The sequence below is a fragment of the Equus asinus genome, chromosome 24, assembly GCF_041296235.1.
Source record: "Equus asinus isolate D_3611 breed Donkey chromosome 24, EquAss-T2T_v2, whole genome shotgun sequence".
In the NCBI taxonomy this organism is placed as follows: Eukaryota; Metazoa; Chordata; class Mammalia; order Perissodactyla; family Equidae; genus Equus; species Equus asinus.
In genome coordinates this window covers 24,222,033-24,240,847 of record NC_091813.1, presented here as the reverse complement: position 1 = coordinate 24,240,847, position 18,815 = coordinate 24,222,033, and the positions used below count along the sequence as shown (strand labels likewise).

The window sequence follows — 18,815 nt, the reverse complement described above, 5'->3', positions numbered from 1 at the left end:
TGGAAGGCAGGGAGACTGACCAGGTTCAGCGCCGGGGGCTGGCACTTCCAAGCCAGATGGCGGCGCTTTTCACTCTTGGTTTTTTGCAACCTTGTAAGGAAGTGGGCGCGGGCTGCGCGGTGTCAGCGCCTCCTAATTGGCCGGCCGTCTCGGTGATTGACAGGGCCCCGGTCTCCGCCCCCGCCGCTTTATTGACACTAATGAGCAAGTTCTTCCCACCGCTCTCCTGCCTGGAAGTGCTGACAGATCAAGGCAACAAATTTCAATTACAATCCCTAATTTGTGTCCGCAGAGTGTTTTTTACCCATGTTAGTCCTCTCTGGCGCATCAGTCGAGGCAGATCTTGGAGCAGCAGGAGGAGGTGGAGGGGGTGGGAGCGAAGGAGTGCATCAGTGAGAAAGCGCGCGCGAGAGACCGAGGAAAGGAAACTTGGCGGGCGCGTCGCTGGTTCCTCGGATCCCAACCCAAGCGAGAAAGAGGAAACGCCAAATTTGTGTTTGCCCGCGGCGGGAAAGGGGTCAGATCTCGGCCTGCGGGAGGCCCCTAGAGTCGTTCACATTTTGGTGGGGGCAGGAAAGCGAGTGTGTGCGTGTGCCCGCGTGAGTGTATATGAGTGAGGGGCGGGCGGGCGCCGGCGGCGGGGATGGCCGAGAAGCGGAGAGGCTCGCCGTGCAGCATGCTAAGCCTTAAGGCGCATGCCTTCTCCGTGGAGGCGCTGATCGGCGCCGAGAAGCAGCAACAGCTTCAGAAGAAGCGGCGAAAGCTGGGCACGGAGGAGACGGCCGAAGCCATAGATGATGGAGGCAGCAGCCGCGGCGGCGGCGCGGGCGAGAAGGGCTCCTCTGAGGGAGACGAAGGCGCTGGGGCGGCGTCCGGGCCCCCCCGGAGCTGCGCAGACCTGGAGCGGAGCTGCGGCTCCCGCGGAGCCGCGGGTGAGTCGACCCCTTCCTGCCTAACTTCTTCCCGGCGTGTCCTCTCCCGGGTCGCGCCAGCCCGCACGGCCCCGAGAACCTGAACTTCTGCGAGTTGTGGGCGTGCGCGCGCGCGCGATGTCCCTAAGTGCCGGAGGCAACTCGCCGCACGCGCACTGGCCATGGGTGTCAAGGCACAAAGCTCGCCACCGCCCTGGCCGCTCTCGCTGTGCAACTCGGGTCACCCTGCCTTGGTTAAAATGCCGCTTCCAGCCTCGCTTCTGGGGCTGCCGCCGCCTACTCGGCGACCCGCGGGCTCAGCCGCTGCTGTTTGCGGCGCTCGGAGGTGCCGAGCTGTGCTTTCCGTATCTGCCTCCCTTGGGGTTCCAGCCAATGGGTGCTCTTTTTTCTTTCCTAACTTTTAAAAGCATGGGGGTGGGGGGAACGACGGCATAACCCCCCCGAAACCGGAACGAATGTCCTAAACCGTTAGGGCAAACCAGGAAGAGGGCGGCGTATCTGCAAACGTGGTTTCCCGAGGGGTAGCTGAGCGGTTCCCTTCCCTTCCCCTCCCGGTTCCCCCTGCCAAGGCCGACGGCGACCGTGGGCTTGCTTTCTGCGCTCCTCTGGCCCCTTTGCTGCTTGGCTGAGAAACACAGGGAGGCCGGGCCGGGGAGGTCGGCAGGAGCGGAGTCTGAAGAACTTTCTAGGGGATGCCTCCGGTCGGGCCCAAAGCGAGGCGCCTCGGACGCCTATCGCGAAGGGAGGCCCAGGCGCTTCGGGCCGGGCGCGGGGTCGCCAGGCGCTTTCGCTGCGTGCGCTCCGGGCCGCCGCGGGTGTCGGGCTCTGCACTGGGGATCTGGATTCAGGAACCCATTTCAGGCTCCGTAGGGCACGCATCCCAGACCCCAGCGGCAGCCCGAAACTTATTTTGGGGCCTTGACAGGGCGGACGCGGGGAGGGTGGAGTGGACGCGGCCCGCAGGCCTCTTTAGGACTCCGGACTTGGAGGCCAAAGGGGACCCACTTGAGCATCGAGTGTACCTTTGGCTGGCAGAGCGGGTGTTTACCCCTGAGCCTGTTTGATAGAAGGACCCGATGGCAGGAAAGCTGCCCGTTTGCTCCTGGTCCTTTTCTTCTCCCAGCCGCCCTCGGGGATCTGTCTCCCGTCAGGCTTCCCCTCTGGAGTCCTCACCGGGTACCCCTCTCTGCCCTTTGCTGCCCAGGCGGCTGTGAGGACGGCTTCCTGCAGGGCGCTGCTCCCCTGGCGTCCCCGGGAGGCTCCCCGAAGGGGTCCCCGGCGCCCACCCTGGCCCGGCCCGGGACCCCGCTGCCCTCGCCGCAGGCCCCGCGGGTGGATCTGCAGGGAGCTGAGCTCTGGAAGCGCTTTCACGAGATCGGCACGGAGATGATCATCACCAAGGCGGGCAGGTAAAGGGCGAGCTGGCGCGAACGGCCCGGCCCTGGGTTAGGAAGAAGGGCCTGCAGCACGGTGGGGGCTCTGGGTAGCATTTTCGTACAAACAGGACAAGGCCCCAGGTAGTGGTTCACTTTTGAGACTAGCTTTGCCTCCCTACCCCAGAGTCCAGGCGGTGAGGGGCTCTGCCCCGCCGCCCTCCTGCTGGATGCTGGGGAGAAAGAAATCACCGTCGTTGCCGCAGCGGTACCGTTTCGGTTGATATTCCGCGTGCAGGGTAGCTACGGATTGGTGGTCATATTTATGTCTGTCCAGGGGTTTATTTAGGCTCTAGTTAGCGTTTCTGAAACTATGGGAGAGATCATTCCACAGTTCTTAAAAAAAAGCAGTTTACTCTTTAGCAAACTATGATTTACTTTTTCAGATTCAGAATTTCCAGGTTGATTCTTTATCGAAATATTTCCTGGCAATGTGAGAACGTACTGTGTTGTGCTATTTTGATGTTAGACTAGGATAAAAAGTTACTGGAATCATCGGTAATACATGCTTAATCCCTGCAGAAATAATTACCCTGATTTTTACAAACCATTTTTGTAGATCCACAGTTATACATTTTTTTTCCTAAATGACATCCAACACATTAGCCTAAATTTGCTGAAGAATACAAAAAAAATTTGTAAGAAGTTATATCAGTTTTTTGCAAGTGTGAAATTTGCACATCCATTAGGTAATAAAATAAATGGATTTGTTTACCAAATCATATTAATTTGAGGAAGGTACAGGAATATTTGCATTTTAAAGTTTTCAATTTATTTAGTGCAGTGAAATTATGAATAACATCTTCCTTAAAAGGAAGTTAAAAAAGCACACACCACTCTTTCATGGAGTGCACATGGCAGAAACCTGGATAGCATAAAAGTATCCAAACTTATTAGAAATTACAAAAACATATTTTATTGAATCCATATGCTACCTTCTACATTTTCACAGAGCTTTTATTAATGATCCAAATTCAGTCTTCAACAACACAAAGCAACAGTTGTCTTATAAAGGATGTAGTTAAAGGCCTCTACTCTTTATCTTACAGGTGCACTGAAATAACACTAAAACAGCCATCATATTAAACTGTTCTCATGCCTAGTTAGGAATAATGGACTTTCTTTTCTCTGGAAGTGGTCTTTAACAGCATTATTGTTATAGAAAAAAATTGGTAAATAACAGTGCTAAAATTTGTGTTATAAGGTTAAATTAGCAAAAATTAGATTAACTGGAAGGGTCCTAGACATAAATCATTAGATGAAAGTTAAAAAAAAGAAAAAAAAAAAGAAAGAAAGAACTGCTCTATTTGTTTTTCCTATACAATAATTTGCAGTTATATTCCTTGCTACTCTGCTCTTTTAAAAAGTTAGGTGCATTTACTTTAGCATCTCCTTTGATATGCATCTCTGGAAAGCCAAGAGAAATGTGGATTTTCATTTGTTTTAATTAGCGAAGTTTTGAGGAAATGTGGTTAAATAAGAAAGTATTTTCAGGGTTTGGTGGGGAAAGGAATGATTTGGTAAATATACATTGTATTTAGTTTCTGCTTTCAATAAAGAAGTTTTACTATACCTTTCAAATTTAGAGCAACTTTTACACTTCACCTTTACCACACTGCAGACAGGAAGTCCTGTCTCAATAAAGAACATATTGTTTGGTTACAGCATGGCACATTGGCTCCTTGTGGTTTTTTATAACCCTTTTAAAATTTCACGTTATAATATATTTTATCACTTTTAGAAATTCAAATTTTCTATTCCTCCCATTTGGAACATTTTATTATCTGTGTTTTTAAAGCAAATATGCTTACTGATTTTTATTTAAAAAATAAAATACTTTCTTTAAGTGCTATTGTTCCTTCAGTGTACAATTCTTTTGCTTTTAGCTATGCTGACATTTAGGTAAACATGGAACACACGTACAGGGTACAAGAAATTACTTTAAAAGCCTTAGTTTTGATATGTCCTGTGTTCTGAGTCTTTGAATTATATTACCAAAGTGAATACTATAAATTCATACACATGAAAAATAGAGATTTGAGAGGTTTCTTTGCGTTTTCATTCTCCATGTGTAATCGCAAGCAAAAACAAAACCCAAACCGTCTTTCCTCCCTTCCCTTGTACATAGGCGCATGTTTCCAGCAATGAGAGTGAAGATCTCAGGATTAGATCCTCACCAGCAATATTACATTGCCATGGATATTGTGCCAGTGGACAACAAAAGATACAGGTACAGCCATCAGATGGATACAGGAGGATAAGGAAACGCTAGGATTTTACAGGCTGTGCCTGTTTGATCTGCTACGACTGTGATGTTTATTTCCAGAAGCCTGCAGAATTCCCAGATCCACACTCCAACCCCTGTCAGTTCCAGTAGCCCAGATGATGCCTTCTCTCGCAGGAAATGTGAAAACTTAATTTTTGTTTTTCTTTTAATAGATACAGAAATGTCTTTAAGTATTGAAGACTTTTAATAGGGGCCAGTTTAGTGTTGCTAAACTAAATGTATCCTTTATATTTATTCATATTTTGATTAGAATTGAGAGGAAATACTAAGTTTGCAGATATACATAATACAAAATGAAATGTTTCATTTTCTTCATGATTTTTTGATCTTTAAATAAATTCTCTTTAACTTGTTACATTCAAAATCTTAACTGCAGGCTTTTTTCCTTTAATTTGAGAAAATTATTTAATATTTTTTACAATTAACAAAAATAAAGTACCATATTCATTACAATATTAAGGCATCCTTAAACTAGCAATGAGTTTGGCACCTTACCATTGTTTTTTGGTTGTTAGTTACAGTAACTTTTTTTAAAAAACCTTCTGTAATATTTGGAGTTTGAAAGAGAATATATTTATCTAGTTAGGATAAAGTTGGAGAAGTTATACATTCTTCAGTTTCAAACCTACCTCTGCTCTATTTCTTCTGTAAGTAAGCAAATAAGCTATTTTCAATGACAATGCTTTTTACTTTCCTAAAGAGTTAAAAATGCTAACGTTTAAAAAAGGAAATTTTGAGTGGAAGATCAGAAGAAGCTGCTTTAAATTTTGGTCCTCTTTGTTTCTATTTTTTAAAAAACAGCTAGAGCATTTAGTAAGTTTTCAAATGGAATCAGATTTGGTTTTTCCCACTTTTTAACACTTAGGGAGTTGCTCTTTTGAGATGGGTTTATGGTGTCAAAAGTATACAGATTTAATTAGTACAGGCATATATGGAATACTAAAAAAAAGTGGGTCATAAAAAGGACAGTTTTATTTGTGTTTTGTGTATAAGTTGTATTACTTATTTTAACTAAATAACTCATTAGGGAGTTTTCTAAAATTATCTACTGTGTGACAGAAACTAGAAGGCATTGAAGTTTATTCTTTAAATAGACTTGGCTTAAAATCCGTATTCTAATTTGGGTTTGATGCTAAGGAAAATAATGTAATTCTTAATGAGCTTAGAAGTTATTCCTTTGTCTTCGAAGTTTGTCTCCTATTTCTTTCTCAAAATTTCCTCCATGTATTTTGGGTGGTTTATTTTACTTAACTGATTCCTATTGTTCTCACATAAAGCAAGAAGAATTTCAAGTGTTAGTGTTAAAATGCCAGATTTTAAAAGATCAAATTGTAATTGTAAAACATAAATTTGCTTTCACTTACCTTACTTTTGAAGAAGAAATTTGTTTTTTGCATTTGTATTTAGGATGTTTCACACAGAATATATAACACGTAGCATTTATTCTCTTAGTGGATGTGGATTTTTGAGCTATTCAATATGCATACCTTTTGAAGATTTTAATGGGGCATATTACTCTATTTTGGTAATATCTATATCCATAGTGCCATTTTGTTCTTGCTTTTCTAAGATTTGCATTTTATTTTCCAATTTTTTTCAGCAATAGTAGAAAACTTTTTTTGGCTCATTCTTTGCTGTCAAAGAGTGGCATTTGGTCAAGTTAAAAATGAGCGTGATTTATTAGAATATCAAATTAATAGTCACAAAAGCACATGCACTTAGGAACTTGCTTATTGAAATTACATTTTATCAATTAAGTTGTTAAAATTAGTCTTAATTTTGTGATTATGTATTTTTTCCTAAGAAAAGAAATTAAACAAGACGTACAGAGCTCAAAAGAGAATGAAATACGTGCCTGTAGTTGAAACAAAGGGCTTCACCAGAGATGTTATGAAAATATTTGTTGCTATTTTAAAAAGCAATTTTCATACTCTACAGGTAGAATTTTCTAAGACTGTTTACAACTTGTTGCTTTAAATTGTATGCCGTATTTTAAAACACAATGGAAGAAAAATGCCTAAGTATAAAATTTCATTTTATACTCTTTTCTAAGTGATTCATCGATATACTAGTTTCTAGTTTTTGAATTAGTGTATTTTAAATTAACATTAATAAATGATAATTTGAATATAGGATTAAATATTATGATATTTTTTACTTGAAATATTGTTATTTAAATATATTACTCTTATTTAGTCAATACTTTTGACATATATAAGCAAACAGAATGGGATGTTTTGTCTCTTAATTAGAGAAGTAGTACTAATTAGATATGCCATCATTTTCAAAGTTTGATTTGTATTTTAACTAGTGCTATGTGAAAACTAAAGAATTTTATTACAAAGGTCAAGAAAGAGAAATACAAGAGATAAAGACCTGCATTTTATGATTATACAGAATTTAAAAATTGAACTGAATACTTTATCCTTAATTTATAGTGTAATAGAATTAGAAAAAAGTTATAAATTATATTGGATAAAACTTTTTTCCTATGAAAATAAGAGTTATTGGAGCTTCTGACAATTTCCCCTTGCCTTTCTACCATCTATCCCATCAGCCTGTATGTAAGCCTAAAATGGGAAGTGATCCTAAAGGAAATGGGACACTTTAAGATAAAATTCTCAAGTATTTTTGAGATTTACTTAAAGGTGAGCTTGACAACTTAATAGTTCCTTTATGTCAACTGACTATCCAGCTGAAAACAAAATATCTTAATACAGACAGAATGTCTAATGTGAATAAGTGTAATTCATAAGAATTAAAATACTTACATTTATGGTGGTGATAGCGTGTATATCTCACTAATCCTTAACATACACTTACTCCGAGTGGTCAGTAGGCCACTGCTGCCTTACAGAGTTTATGAAAAGTGCTTGAAATCTTATTTTATATGAATTGGATATAAAGAGCAAATCATTGTATTTTAGACTTTGAAAAAGATGGTGCACATTTTGTCTGATTCTACTGAGTTACAAATTCCAAGAAAGCAATAGTCCACATACTGGTGTCACTGCCTTCTAGGTATGTTTACCACAGCTCTAAGTGGATGGTGGCGGGGAACGCTGACTCCCCGGTGCCACCTCGGGTGTACATTCATCCAGACTCGCCTGCCTCCGGGGAGACTTGGATGAGACAAGTGATCAGCTTCGACAAGCTGAAGCTCACCAACAATGAACTGGATGACCAGGGCCACGTGAGTAGATTGCCTCCCTAACACGCCACCGTTGGAGGGTGCAGCCCTATCTACACTGTGCCCAACTGAAGGAAATGAACTTTTTAAAGATTATGATATTCCTCTCCTGGTAAATCAGCATGTGCATAATCTGTGCAAAATCAAGGTTATATTTGCATCAGAGACTATGCCCGGGGCCCAAGTATTCTGTGAAGCATTTAATAGGTTAAAACTAGATACAGCATTTGTACCGGAATGAAAGAACCCCTGGCAGACTTTTTTAGCCAACATTTGTTTGAAATCCTGTGAAGTAAGTGCTAATTATTATACTCTGAATATGAATACTTGGGAATTGGGTTAACAGGGATAATGATTTATTGTGTACTGCAGATCCAGCTCTTTTCCCAGCTGAAGCTCATTGCCTCTCAGTAATGGTCCAGGCTTATGCTGTTTGTGCGTTCCATCTGCAAGCTCCCAGTTGTTTCATAATGACATCTAATGTGTCAAAATATGCTACAATAATAATTCTTTTTAGTTCTAAAACTGCTAAATCATGATACGTAAGTCAAAGTCAGCCATTCCAATAATAACGTCATTTTTAACACTTTATTAATTTTTATGCAGTATTGCTCCTAAGCAAAACTTTAATAAATAAATGACTCTGGATACATGATGATTTCCATTCAAAGCTAGCATTTCTGTTAGCTATTTCTATTACTCGACAGGGTTTTGGTTGAGGCAGGATTGAAATGCCTTTTGAAGAGCACATCTTATGTGAAATGAATATCAACTAGTTCATTTCTCAAAGGGGTGACAGTAAGATAGCATATTTATGAGCAAATCTTTTAAAATGAAAATGTTAACTGTCACAAGTTAGTAAGACAGTGATGACAGGATATTATTTGCAAATTGCTAGACAATATCTTACTCAATTGACCTTAATGAAAACATTTCCGTACGAATTTCATTGTGGTACAAATGCGGAATGTAGATTTTTAAAATGTATCTCTCTCACATTGCCAGTGCTTTTGTCTTTTTGTTGCCTTTTATGATTTAAACAGAATCAGAAAAGTAACATAGTAGATTTCATTTCTGAATCCAACTTCGCGCCCTATATTTTAGTGCAAGACTTCGTTTCCTTTCTTTTCATTCTGTATTTATACAGTCAAGTTGTAACAATTATTTTTTATTTGACTTCGGTGAAAGAGCAGTAGTTTCTGTCTCACTGAAGGAGCTGACTGTGAAATGTTGCCAGCATGTCCTTTGAGAGGTTCTTTATTTTCTTGGAGTAGAAAATTTAAAAATAAATGTCAAAAGCTTAAATATACTATACTTTTCTGAGTTCTACAGTTTGTGAATATATTTTTTAAAGAGATAATTGAGTCTAAAGAGTCTACACTGTCATATATAAAGTAAAACTTCTTTTAATAATTTAAATCAATATAGTCATTTTATAATTCTAATTCTTTCAAAACAAATTTCTGGCTTTATATCTAACATATCTTTAATATTAGATATAGATCTAGCAATTTATCTATTTCATGTTAACTTTGTAATTTTGCTAGACTTTATTTAAAACTGTATTCTCCAGAGAAACAGAACCAATAGGTTATGTATATATATATATAGAGATTTATTTTAAAGAAATGGCTCTCATAAGTATGAGGCCTGGTAGGTTTGAAATCTGCAGGGCATGTTAGGAGAGTGACAACCCAGGGAAGGTGTGACGTGCGCTGACTCTGAAGGCAGTCTGGAGGCAGAATTCCCTCTTCCTCAGGGACCTCAGTCTTTTTTCTTAAGGCCTTCAACTGATTGGACAAAGCCCACCCATTATAGAGGAGGATAATCTGCTTTACTCAAAGTCTACTAATTTAAATGTTAATCTCATAAAAAAAAAATACCTTCACAGCAACATCCAGCCTGGTGTTTGACCAAATATCTAGGTACTATGGCCTAGCCAAGTTTACATATGCACTTAATTATCATGCAGCATTGTTTAAAACACAAAAGAATAGATTCAAATTGAAACTCAATTGTTTATGCCTAAATAATTATAATATTTCACTATTAAGAAAAAAAAATAGCAGAAAACAGGCAAAATCTAGAGAAGTGTGTCATCTACCAGTGAAATTCTTCTTTTAAGGTTGTGGCAGGATATAATATTTTAATGTTGTTGTTAGTACTGTTGAGTCGATTTCAACTCCTAGCACCCCTGTGGACAGCAGGGTAGAACCCTGCCCGGTCTTTTTGCACCATCTTCTCCCCTTCTGGCACTCTATCAGACGGTGCTCCACTGGTGTTCATAGGGTTTTCATGGCCAATTTTCTTCAGAAGTGGGTGGCCAGGCCCTTCTTCCTAGTCTGTGTTAGTCTAGAAGCTCTGCTGAAACCTGTCCACCATGGGTGACCCTGCTGGTATTTGAAATACTGATGTCATAGCTTTCAGCATCCTAGCAACATGGAGCTGCCACAGTGTGACAACCAACAGACAGACGAGTGATGTGGTTCCCTGACTGGGAAATGAACTCAGGCTGTGGTGGTGAGAACGCTGAATCTTAACCACTAGACCACCAGGGCTGGCTAATACTTTCATAGGGGGAGGTAGTAATGTGTGTGGGGAACAGGAAGAGAAAGATATGTACCTGTGCATTTTAGAAGCAAGGAAATTGCCTTTGCAAGTGGGAAAAATGTACGTATCAGATACTAGAGGGGAATGTAGGATGGAAAATGCTCTTTTCTGTTATTTATTTTAAAAACTTACTTTCGAAGACTTTGTGAAATGTAGTAAAAGATAAGAAGCTAGTCTCTGCCTTCAGGAACCTTCCAGCCTAGATGGGGAGAGAAGACATGCACACGGATAACTATGCTGTCAGCTCAGAGAAGGACAGACACCATAATCCTCCAGCCAGGAGAGACTGGCAAGGCTTTGTGCAGAAGGTGTCTGTGGTGTTTGTTTACTCAGTTTGATGAACCCAAATAAGGCTAGTGATTAGGCATTTGTTTCTTATTCTATTATTGATGTGACTCGGGGTCTAAGAAGACAGTAGGACCACTGGGTGGGAGTTTCTAATTCTTTCCTGATGCAGAGATCTCGCAGGGACTCACCCCTCTGTACTTATATGGTTGACGCCACTCCCTCCCAACCCAGTTCTAAAAGCAGTGGCGCTAATCCCTAACTAATCAAGCTCTAGACTCAAACGAAATGAGAGGTGATTTGCTAACTTGCTTTCTAAATTGTTTTCTTACTTTTTTTGGTCCTCTCAGTTCCCGGTTTTACTTTCCTAAAGATGCATAAACGTTCAACATAGTGACTTGAGATCTCCATGTAGACCTGGGACTTTTATTAAACACAGAGTGATTGCATGACTCAAATCCTCACAGGCTGTGACAGGGCATGAGACATGAGATCATGTGCCATTGAAGTTTTCTCCAAAGTGACTTTTCATCTTCTCAAAGACCAGGGATTATTTAGAGAGGAACATTGGTGAGAATCTAGAGTGGAAATGTCCCACTGCTCTGCAGCTAAACTTTGAATATTGTGAAAACTTTATAATCCTTACTTGCTTCTTAGGGAATCTGTAGCCAGATTTATGTTGGATTGTACACAAACCAAGACTGGTCCTTGGGCTGCCCATGAGCAGATGCTTAGCATGTGTGGGTAGGGTATTTCCTCCTCATCATGTGCGTAATTCCCTATTCATCTGGAATTTTCCATCTGGAGGGAAATATTTACATGAGTATTTTTCCAAAGAATTAGAAGACATTTAACAGGTAACAGTGCACCTTAAGCCTAGGCAGGACTTGTACCCACAGTGCTGTGGTGCTTTGGAAGGAAGCACGGCCAGGTGGCCACAGCCAGGGGACCTGTGGGATGGCCTGTACTCCCAGGGACTGCTGAGGAGTCAATAACATAGAGTCACTCTAGCTCTGGTTTGTCCTCACCCTCTTCTCATTTATGCTCGAGAGTCAGGGAGGGAGAAAAGATATTACACAGGAGATTGCTCAGATCTCCCTGCTGGAAGGAACTTGCAACAGCTTAGCGGGCCAACACATTCATGTTGGAGGGCAAGTCAGTTCCACTCTCTGAGGCTTGGCTTTCTCATGAGTTACATTGGAACCAGAGGATTTTGAGTGAGTCAAATGAGCTGAGGAACTTGAAAGTACACATTTGAAAGGAGGGCTTTATATATAGCGTCACGTCTGAAACAAAAACAAGGTCACCTTGCTGTGGAGCTTGCAACCAGGTGTTACTGCCTTGACCTCTGCCATTTAAAGTGAGTCAGGATCTGGTATCACCAAAGTGCAGGGAGCCAGGTTTTTGTTATTTGCTCCTCCTTGATCCTTTGCTTGACTTGTTCCAATGCTGGCATTTAGGTCATCTAGAAAATTTCCAGAGTCAGCAGGTAGTGTTTCCCTATTGAGCTGTTTTGTAAGACTGGACGCAGCTGGCATGTCTGTCAAACAGCAGACACTTTAGCCCCGTCAGATCAGAAATAAGTAATATCCTGCTTCTTTCAACACAAACCTAGGTCTTTAAAGCAGAAAAAACACGTGTTAACCTTCACATGGGAAAGCACCCGGTGTTTATGGACATAGATCCATGTGACTATTTGTGCCAATAGGTAATGCCAAAAAGAAAAAAATATCCTCCATCTAAATAGAACAGAGAACATGGAGCATGCAGATCAGATATAATGATCTGAGTTTGGGTAATGGGCATTATTATTGTGGTTTCCTTGTTTATAAGGCCAGTGGCTCTCCTGGTTCTACTCGTTGTATTAAATAAGCAAAATTTTATTGACCACTGGTCATTGTACGTTTGATAGTTCATTAAAAAGCAAATAATGCTATTTTATAAAGAACTTAGGCTTGTTTAGCATTCCCTAAAAACGGGGATGTACTAAATTCTTATACATAATATTGAAAGTATATTATTTTGCTTGAATCATCTTCAGGTTTCTATGGGCAGTTGCCCTTTAATGTGGAAACATAGGCATACATTGGCTATTTCTGTACCCTGCCCCAATATAATCTACTTTAAGTCATTTTAAAAACCCAGAAGGATATAAACAAGCAAATACAATTAAAATTTGTGTAGCTATGGAGAAATCTGCTTGACGCAACAAAGACTTCATAAAACAAGAACCTACTTTTCATTGACTAGTAAATAGAAACTCAAATCACATTTTGTTTCCTTCATTCCAAGTCAGTTCATTCTCATCTTCTGAAATTGGCTATGAACTCATTTTTATTTGTTTAATGTAAAGTAGCTTTCTCCAATTTTTCTTCTGCTCTGGGATTTGCTGATCATTAGGGTTATTAGAATTAAATTTTCCTTCTGTGTTTTTAAACTTTTTATCTGACTCACAGCAACATATACGTTTTATGTCATGACCTCGTGCACACACACATATACACGCAAAAGTAACAAGGTTTTGGCAATACAGTACTTATCCTTACTATAAGCAGCACACTCTATTTTTCTACTTTATTTTATAACTTTATTTCTTTAAAAAAATGCCTGGTGGCAACCCTTCAAGTTGATTTCATGAGCCACTAATGGCTTACTGGAGTTCTATCCTTTTTTAGACATGGAAAGAAGCTTTTCCAGAGTTGCAGATTTGTGTGTGTCCGCAGGTGGGGATGAGAGCTATCATCCCCACTCACTTTTTCTTCATATTCAAGCTGCATCCCCATCAAGCAAGTCTGGTGGGCACGATCATTAGATTTGCTGTCCAGGCATTTCTGCCACTGATAGAAAGAAAATGTTAGGGTAGGAAAAGAAAAAAGAAAAAAGAACCCTGACCACAGCACTGGTTACTACCAGAGGGTAAAGACATCCTCTTCTGGCAGCAAACATACTCTCCAGGTAGCGGGCTGTTTGTGTTTCGGCTGATTAAATGTTCTGAATTTGGCTTATTTAAACTGCCTGCATTCTGAAAAACTTGAGGTGGGTCAAACAGTGTGTTTTTCCAAGACTTTTAAAAGTACTTCTCCTCCAAACTCCTAATACCCCAAAACCTGAATTCAGATCTAATAGCTCAGGAAAGACATAGGTTTGCTAACTAAATTCGTTACTGAATACCTGAATATGGAAGACCAGAGCAAATAGAAAATCCCACTGGATGAGGCTATTTCTTGACCCCACTGCCTCCGCCTCAAAAGGAAAGAACATATAAAGAAAAATTCACCCACAACCCCATCTTCTAGAAACGATCACTGTTAATATCTTTGTATGGGTCCTTTTTACTATCTATTTTTATGTAATTGTGACAGTTTGGATCCTTTTTTACCATTTAAGATTTAAAAAGTTGCATTTCATTATGTGGTTAAAAATGTCGTGAACAGGATTAGTAATGGCTGAATAATACCGTATCCCACTGCGTGAACTTTCATTTACCTAACCAGCCTACTCAAGTAAGTAGTTTATAGTTTTTCCAATGTTATAAAGGGTGTGATGCAAATCTTTCTTCACGAAATGCTTTTCTGGATTTGGAATATTTCCTTAAGAGAAATTCTCAGAAGTGGAATCATCGGGTAGAAGATGGTTGAACCGTATTACCAGATTCCCTTAGCAGAGTCTGAGGGAGCCAGCTTTTCTATCCCCGGGCATCTGGGTTTTGGAGGCCTTGTTGTGACGGAGGCATGGACACTGGGCTCTCCAGGCAAACCAGAGACTTTGTGAGCCGCACGCAAGGCAGACCCAGAAGTATCCTTAAAATCCTGTTTGTCCTTGAATAGACATACTGTGTCACTAATAGAGGAAAAATGTTCTCTAGAAAACCTTGGTGTGCAAATACTTATTTTTAGGGGATGGGTGTGGTGGAATTTAAATAATCATTTCAATCACATTTTTAGTTTTATTGGTTTGGACTCTAAGTTCCATTCGGCTCATTACAAATAAAATGCTTATGAATTTATCCTCGTATTTTCAGCAATAGACAATTTGATGTTAAGTTCACGTGGTTGTAAACAGGGTTCCACCAAAATAATGATTTTCTTTTGTATTTTTATGCACAACTTCCCAGTCCTCCCTTTCCCAAAATAATAGACTTTATTAAATTGACACTTCTGTGTCCTTGGAAATTTTCGCTTCCAACTGGGATTTATTTGGCATGTTAAATATTTAGTCGTGGTGTTGAGATTGGGCAGAAGTTCCTGATAAATTTGGCTTTTCTTTCCTTGACATAGATTATTCTTCATTCTATGCACAAATACCAACCTCGAGTCCACGTCATCCGTAAAGACTGTGGAGATGATCTTTCTCCCATCAAGCCTGTTCCATCTGGGGAGGGAGTGAAGGCATTCTCCTTCCCAGAAACTGTCTTCACGACCGTCACCGCTTATCAGAATCAGCAGGTATTGTTCTCAGAATTGGTATCTTTCTAGACTTTTCATTTCAGGTGTAAATAGAAAGCTTTTCTATTATATATATATAATCCTTTATATATACAATATCTAAGCTTTTCTATTGTATATATTATATATATATATAATCCTTTCACTGTATCCAAATGTTATGAATTGTCACAAAGCAGTTGCCCTATATGACGTCCAGAGTATACAGATTCTAATAACAATTCTTTATCCATAACTCCTCAAGTAGTCTACTCCAGTGAGGATTTCTTTAGACAAGAATGTGTCTCATGACTGATGGTGTAAGTTTACTTTCCATTTTGAGATGTTGTGTCATGATGCCGTAATTAACATTGGAAAAGCTGAGCATTGCCTAGGAAATAGACATGTAAAATACGAAACGTGATTTGTAAAGCAGAGCGTGGGATTCGGTAGCTCAGTTTATTTTAAAACTACAGTTCATGTATTATGAAAAATATTTCAGAAGCATTTATATATATAGTCATTTTGGTATAGTTACAAAAAGGGCGATTTCTTTCAAGATATGCTTTCGTTGTGCTAGAGGGTGCTGGGCAAGCTTATAGTCTGAGAGATCAGCGATGGTGGAGTAGTCCTTTCAGAAAATTATAAATAATTTGAGAAGTGACATATGTCTTTTTATATGTGTAAGCATGAACATTTCTTTGAGGCTGTGTCAAGTAGGTAGAGAATTGAATGGAGGCAATTATCTAATCCATGCAATTCTGGCCAGTTTTCATAAGGAATAGCAATGTAGTTGACACTGATGTGGTCGGTGGTAGATTTTCTTTTTTAATTTCAGTGGTCAGCAGAATCATGTTAGGTCCCCACTTCTCCTCACATTTACATTCATCGCAGTTAAAATTTTAAGGCTTTATAATCCCTCTGTTGTGGTTTCTGTTGTTTTGAAGCTTCGAAGAAGATTCTGACCCCATCCCGCGTGTCCTCCTTCAGGGCTGAGCGGCTTGTGGCTCTCGCCCCCACGGAGACACCAGCCCCACAGCCGAAGCTGTCTGTCCTCACGCTCACATTGCCATGCATCTATAGAGGCTGTTAGGAAGAGACATGAAGTCTACCTTTAGGAGGGCTGGAGATAAGGAGGAAGATATTCTTAAAATGTGTTAGGTGCAGAAAATGATTTCTTTTTAAGGAAAAAGTAATGCATGAGGAGTAAAGAAGAGAAGCATTTAGTACCTTTTTAACAACCCCAGTGCATCTTCTTTCGCTGTCTCTGTCTCTCTCACATATACACATATAAACAGTGTTATATGTGTGTTTTCTCCCATCTTCTGTGATACAGTAAACAGAGGCAGTGGGCTGTTGTTACGTGCTGGTGACTAACACCGATTAGCAAATGTTGATAAGTCAATTAGGAGGGTGGAAAAATCAGAAGGTGGCAAATTGATAATGATAAAATGCAATCATGTTCATTTTTTAACTTCCCACTACTCTTTTGAAGAACTTAAGGAAAATTGGTAAGCCTGGTGGTTAACAGCATGGGCTCTCAAGCCTGGGGTCCCAGCCTAGTCCTACTGCCTAGTAACTTATGATTGTAGGAAACTTAAACCTCAGTTTAAAAGAAAACATAAAGTTGGGATAATAGCTACACGTAAGTTGTCATGAAAATTGAATGAAATAATATGCGTAAAACTCCTAGTATAGCATACATGGTATGCACTCAATAGATGCTATGTTAATAATAAAAATAATGATAATTGTGATATATCTCTATTTAGACAATTCACCATTATATAAATCTGTACTCTTTAAAAATTCTATTTTAAGTAAACATTTAAATTATTTAATGTTACTGAACATTTAAATGAACAGAGAATCGCGCTATAATGATTCATAATGAATTCCTTCAATGCCATTGTCAGACATGGTGGATTAATTAGCAAACCCTTACATTATATCATTTATAATGTAGTTTTATCCACATGCGAAGACAATACCACATGGAGCACATGTATCTTAGGTGCTGCACAGATGAATGGAGGATGGCTGAGCACACACAGGACCATATGGGGGATTGCAGATGACTTTCCAAAGATGCCTTTCTTGCCTTAGTGTTACCCAACAGTGTTCATCCTTAGCCAAGTGGTGCAATCAGAAGTATGTTCATTAACTTTGTGCATTCCACTCAACCAAGGAACGTAGAAACAAAACATGATGTGCCTCTTAGAAAATGGGCTGTCAGTCCCTTTGGGCAAAGTGACGGTCTGGTAAGAAATGGATGGGATGTTATTTATTAGTGTCAATTTTAAGATGGTGTAGCTGGAAACAAGTCGCTTTTAATGAAGACACTTAGACCACTTGTAAAAGTTTGCCCCCAAATCTTGAGGTCTTAGTGTGCAAAAAGCTGGTCAATAAATTAGAACTGTAGCTAAAGTTATCTTTTGGAGCTGGCCCCGTGGTGTAGTGGTTAAGTTCAGCACACTATGTTGGCAGCCTGGGTTTGCAGGTTCAGATCTTTGGTGCAGACCTACAGCACTTGTTAGCCATGCTGTGGTGGTGACCCACATACAAAATAGAGGAAGATTGGCACACATGTTAGCTCAGGGCGAATCTTCCTCAGCAAGAAAAAAATAATCTTTTATTTCTACTACAAGTATAAGATTTAATCCCACTAGAACCTTCACATAGTGGTTACCTCTGGTTAGACATTCACTGTAATGTGCTGACTAGGTCAGGACTCCACAGATAAAAGAAGAGAGAGTAAAACTTTCAGATGAGAGTCACAAAGACGATTCAAGGAGAGACAAAGAAAAATATGGAGGCAGGAAATTTAAAGGAGTTATTTAATTCTGAAGAAGACAAGGCTTCGTAGGAGCCTGACAACATTCAAGTGTATAAATGGCTGTTAAATAGTGGTTGGAGATTAGCTGTTCCCTGTCACCACTGTTGCAAGAGAAACAGGATTAAATCATATCACAGAATTAAAGGGAAGAACTCTAGTTCAGAGGGATTGTCGCACAGGGCAAAGTGTCCACAGATGATTCAGAATCTCCTTCTCTAACGATGTGAAAAGCAAAACAAACTTTTTTCTATTTGGAGCTTGAATAGGGGTGGGAGTGTGTCTTTTTCATAGATGTTCTAGATGATTTCTGAAATTTTCTTCTAGCTTTGTTGCTAAGATAATAAAATACCTGGGAAATAGGGGAGAGAAACACAATAGAATCCTCTGACAGTTAGTTTTGGAATTACTTGTAGCTCTTCCATCATTTCCATTTATAATCACCTTGGCATTTGTAATAAGATTTGATGTGATCTTTTTTTCTACTCTGCAGATCACTCGCCTGAAGATAGATAGGAATCCATTTGCCAAAGGCTTTCGGGACTCTGGACGGAACAGGTAGCATTCTGGTGGTGATAAATATATCTGATTTTTTAATTGTGAATTTTCCATTACAAAGCAACCAGTTAAATTTGCTGACATGGTTTTGCAATCATTTCTGATGAGGTTAAATTCGTTAACACTATCGGGTGTTGGATGTAACTTATTTAGGGTGTAGAGTTGTGACCCGCATGTTCCTAATGGGAACTTTGATGTGCAATGCTGGGGTGAAAATGGAAGCTCTTGGGGTACAGAGTGTGAGCTGCCTCTGAAGGGTCCAT

The 18,815-nt window shown here is 40.0% G+C and overlaps 1 protein-coding gene across 3 annotated transcripts in view; it reads left to right on the top strand.

The window, feature by feature from the left end:
• The first annotated feature begins 220 nt into the window (after positions 1-220).
• The window catches only part of TBX18 (T-box transcription factor 18), a 28,933-nt gene continuing 10,338 nt past the window's right edge, over positions 221-18,815 (top strand). Inside the window, exons 1-6 of one of the 3 annotated variants that reach the window (XM_014838075.3) lie at positions 221-932; positions 2,137-2,341; positions 4,494-4,595; positions 7,674-7,845; positions 15,015-15,182; positions 18,488-18,552. In XM_014838075.3, the coding sequence (XP_014693561.1) occupies positions 644-932; positions 2,137-2,341; positions 4,494-4,595; positions 7,674-7,845; positions 15,015-15,182; positions 18,488-18,552 (1,001 nt within the window). In that variant the 5' untranslated portion in view covers positions 221-643. Of the gene's footprint in view, positions 933-1,000; positions 1,309-2,136; positions 2,342-4,493; positions 4,596-7,673; positions 7,846-15,014; positions 15,183-18,487; positions 18,553-18,815 lie in introns of those variants that run through there. The other 2 variants (XM_044757389.2, XM_044757390.2) reach the window with 2 other exon arrangements.